General features: G+C 43.6%; 1 protein-coding gene across 1 annotated transcript; it reads left to right on the top strand.

The window, feature by feature from the left end:
* The first annotated feature begins 299 nt into the window (after nt 1-299).
* MAP10 (microtubule associated protein 10) lies at nt 300-3,291 on the top strand. The gene has a single exon (XM_047826482.1). It carries the CDS (start codon nt 397-399, stop codon nt 3,115-3,117), a length of 2,721 nt encoding a protein of 906 aa, XP_047682438.1. The 5' UTR covers nt 300-396; the 3' UTR covers nt 3,118-3,291.
* Nucleotides 3,292-4,209: the final 918 nt, after the last annotated feature.

Here is a 4,209-nt window from a genome sequence, read left to right as displayed (position 1 = left end):
GTACACTGGCTTTCATTAGCCCTGGGGTCTGGAAAGGAAGTCCTGATTTACCTTCAATTTTCCTCATATAGACTTGACCCGGCTTCAAAACTGCATGAGATCTGCAGGGATAAAAACGTGACCAAAACAATAACAAAAAATAAGTCTGGTGTTTTGCTGTTTTGTTGTTGTTGTTGTTGTTTTTGCCATCATGTGATCATGCCTCGGGATTATAAGCAATTGTGTAAACACACGCCTGGAAAGGAAAATACTTTGAGCGGCGAAAATTCCCGCAACAGCTGTAGCCTTAGGCCAGCCGGGGCGCCCCCTTAAGTCTCGCGAGAGAGCAGAGACAGGCGCTGTGGTCTCCCGGTCTCTCGCGAGAACCAAGCTTCAGCGTCTCCAGGGGCAACAGCAATGGCGGTCCCCTCGTCTGAGCGGCTTTTCTCGCTGGAGCTGCTCGTAGATTGGGTGCGTCTTGAAGCCGGGCTGCTGCCGCCGCCGCCGCGGCCCGTGGTCGGGGAGGAGGAGGAGCAAGAGGAGGACGAGGAGGAGGAGGAGGAGGAGGCGTCGCCACCACGGCCGTCGCGCGACCTGTGCCCCGCAGTGGCCTTCCGCCTGCTGGACTTCCCCACCCTGCTGGTTTACCCTCCTGATGGCCCAGGCGCCCCAGCCCCGGAACCCCGGCCTGGCCTGGTCAGCTTCGGTCGCGGCAAGTCCTGTCTCTTCCGCCTGCACCCCGTTACCCTGCACCGCCTGCTCCTTCGGACACCGCTTTACATTTTGCTGCTGCAGCTGCCTCCTGGGCGCCCGACTCCTGCCCCGCGACTCCTGGGTGCCTGTAGCATCTCGCTGGCCGCCGCCGCCCACAAGGTCCTGGGACAGGCCGCCTCCGTCTGCTCCCAGGGTCATCGAGGAAGTTTCCCTCTGCATAACCAAGTCGGGGAGCGGATTGGGGACATTGCCCTGGGCTACCGCTTCACTGATTTGGGAAGCAGCTTGTTGGGCCATCTTGAGCGGCCAGTCGCTACCGCAGGAGGTGGGGTGGAGCGTGTAGAGGTCAGTTCCCAGACCCCACAGGAAACACAGCAGCCAGACTCAGAGCCAAGACCAAGAGATGCTGATAAGTCCCTTGTGAGTTTAAAAATCCCAAAGGCACAGAAGGATTTGAAGGAAATAGCTTTCCATAGTAAGCCCAACCGTAGTAACACGGTTTCTGTGGAGCATGGCAAAACCAGCTCTGTTTGTTCAAATTCTAGTGGGATGAGAAGCGTTAGCCCCCCATGTCAGGGAGTCACAGAGTTGGACATTGAAGCCAACATATTTTGCCCTCCTCCTCTGTATTACACTCATTTGACCCAAGAAAAGATGCCTCCTGTACAGGGTACAATCACCATTAAACCTCAAATAAATGCCCCTGAGGAATTGGATGGTATTTCTCTGGGGGGAAATCACGTAACTGTCCCAGCACATACTGATTCTCTGAAACATGCTGGTTCTGGGACACATGAGAGTCCTCCAAAGCTCATAAATCCTCCGCATGTTCAGGATAAAGGCGCAAGGGATCAAACTGCATATCACGGGCAAACTGAACAAAGTAGAATTAACACAATAAGGCAGCTGCCTTTGTTAAACGCTTTGTTGGTTGAGTTGTCCTTGTTATATAACCAACCTGTGGCAAGCCCCCCTCAAATACATCCTCACTTAGCCTGGTTATATAGAACTGAGGGTAAGAAGTCACCAGAGTCGTCTGCCAAATGCACATGTAAATCTGAATCTAAGAAGGGTAAGCTTTCTGTGGGGGAAAATGACAAGTCAGTGAATCTTCAGTATAAAAAGAACCAAGGTGAAAATCTCAAAAAAGAGAAATATTTTGAAAAGAACAGTGGAAACCCTCCCAAAAGAGTTCCAAGGGGGAGGCTGCTTTATGGTTTAACAAATACACTTAAACTACGTTTAAAGCAAACAAACCCTGATATGTTGTTAGTGCATGAAAAAAGAGAACAGTATAGAAAAATGCAAGCACAGATGTTGGGTGCAAAACTCAGATTTCCATCATCCAAAGTTAAAGTATTCAGCTTTGCAGAACAACCTCAGAAGCCACATCAACTGCCTAAAGATAGGTGTTCGAAATCAGATGCATCTTTTGCTGAGAACAGTGATACCTCAAAGCAAATCAGTGGTGGTTTTGATGATCCTAGCACAGGTAAAGAAACTAAGCTGAAATGTGCAACTGAAAAAACAGAGTGTGGTGAACATAGAACAAATAATGGTTTATTGGAAGAAATTATACGTCCTTCAGGTTCCATTGTCCCAGAAAGGTTTACTCATGCAAGTATTTTGGAAGGAGAAATGGAAAGGAAAATCCAAAGTCCATGTCTTTTCCAACAGGTTGCAGTTGCTGACAGAATTGTAGTAGATAAAGAAATAGAGGATAAGCAGGACAAGGTCACCGATGATGACATTCTTACTGATGATATGAGTGAAAAACCAAGTGGGAGCAGTTGCTCTGAAAGCGTCTCAGAACTAAAGTATTCAGATGACTTCACCAGTCCTTGCTTTTCCGAAGATTTCTATACCACCGAGGATACTAGCAGAATTTTACAAGCTTGTGATAGCCATTTAGCAGCAGAAAATCCAAAACATAATCAATACACAGGTAAGTCTAGTGAAACAAGACTGTCCATAAGAAAAAACAGCAGCGAAAAGAGTTCTATTCTTAGTCCACCTTTCTCAGCTGGCTCACCAGTACGCTCACATAAAGGATCTCATATTTCAAGGATTCCAGATAAAAGTTTGGAGGAAGATTCTAGTATCTCTACCAGTGATTTGTCTGTATCACATTGGACTGAGGAAAAAGGAAACCAGGTAGATCGAAACAGTGTGCATAATTCTAAAGTTACTAAACTTAAAACAAAAATCGGTTGCAAGTCTTCAGAAAAAAGCCAGTCACCTCGGACATCTCAAGTGAGTTCTTATCTGCCATCTAATTTATCAGAACTAGAACTTAATGTCCTGGATAGCAGCACACCAGATCACTTTGAAGAAGATGATGACGTTGGTTCACTAAATATTTCCAAGCAATGCAAAGATATTTGCGAATTAGTGATAAATAAACTTCCAGGATATACAATGTGAAAATATGTGCTTTTAAAAGACATTTCATTTTTTAGAACCTATGTGTACTGTTAGTGAAACAATTTTTAATAATTCTGTGCATTATTTTAGTACATAATTTGTGTGAATAATTCTTTTTAAGAATTATAAATGTTATTTTGATGTCTAGATGGTTTCTATTTAGCCATATTAATCATGAAATCACCTTACAATCTAGGTAAGATTTAAGTTGTTTAATCTTGTAAGAATAAAAGTATCTTTCTAAACTATCTCTCAAAGTATTCATCTGAAGGTATCAGTCATCCTAAAGCCAACTTCAGGTACACCATTAAAAAAAAGACTAGTTAAAAAGGATATAATTTTAATAGGAATAAGTTTTAATGAGAATAAGTCATTTAACAAATATAGAAGAACTTACTGTGTGAGATGAAGAAAAGTACAAAAATATTTAAGATATACCCCTGCAGGTAGAGTGTACTGTTTTATGTAGATATGAATTCTTTAGGGAAATCTTGGATACATACACATCCCATATCTCCAGTAGGTGAAGTCCTTTTTATATACTGTCATAGTGCTTGCTTGCTTATTTATTTATTTATTTATTTATTTATACATTTATTTATTTTTGATAGAGAGAGACAGAGCACAAGTGGGGGAGGGGCAGAGAGAGAAGGAGACACAGAATCCGAAGCAGGCTCCAGGCTCTAGCTGTCAGCACAGAGCTCGACGCAGGGCTCGAAATCACAGACCGCGAGATCATGACCTGAGCCGAAGTTGGATGCTTAACCGACTGAGCCACCCAGGTGCCCCTCTTTTATTTATTTATTTTTTTAACACGTTTTGTGTGATTACTTGATCGATGTTTGTCTTCTGTTAGGCTTAAGTTTAGTGATGGAAGAGGTCATATATGTCTTGCCCACTGGTATAGTATGTATGGTCTTAGTATCCAGCACAGTCTGGCTTGTGGTTGGGGTATGATAAAAGCATGTGTTGAACAAATTAATGAAAGCCATGCATTTCAAAGAATATATTGGGAGAGGATCAAATTAAGCAGTCAAAACGAGCAGAAATCCTAAGAATAAGCTGCAGAAAATCCTTATTGGAAACACGGTT

Source organism: Prionailurus viverrinus, chromosome D2, assembly GCF_022837055.1.
Source record: "Prionailurus viverrinus isolate Anna chromosome D2, UM_Priviv_1.0, whole genome shotgun sequence".
Lineage (NCBI taxonomy): Eukaryota > Metazoa > Chordata > Mammalia > Carnivora > Felidae > Prionailurus > Prionailurus viverrinus.
Note: the sequence above shows the minus strand (reverse complement) of the source record. Positions and strands in the feature narration are given on the sequence as shown.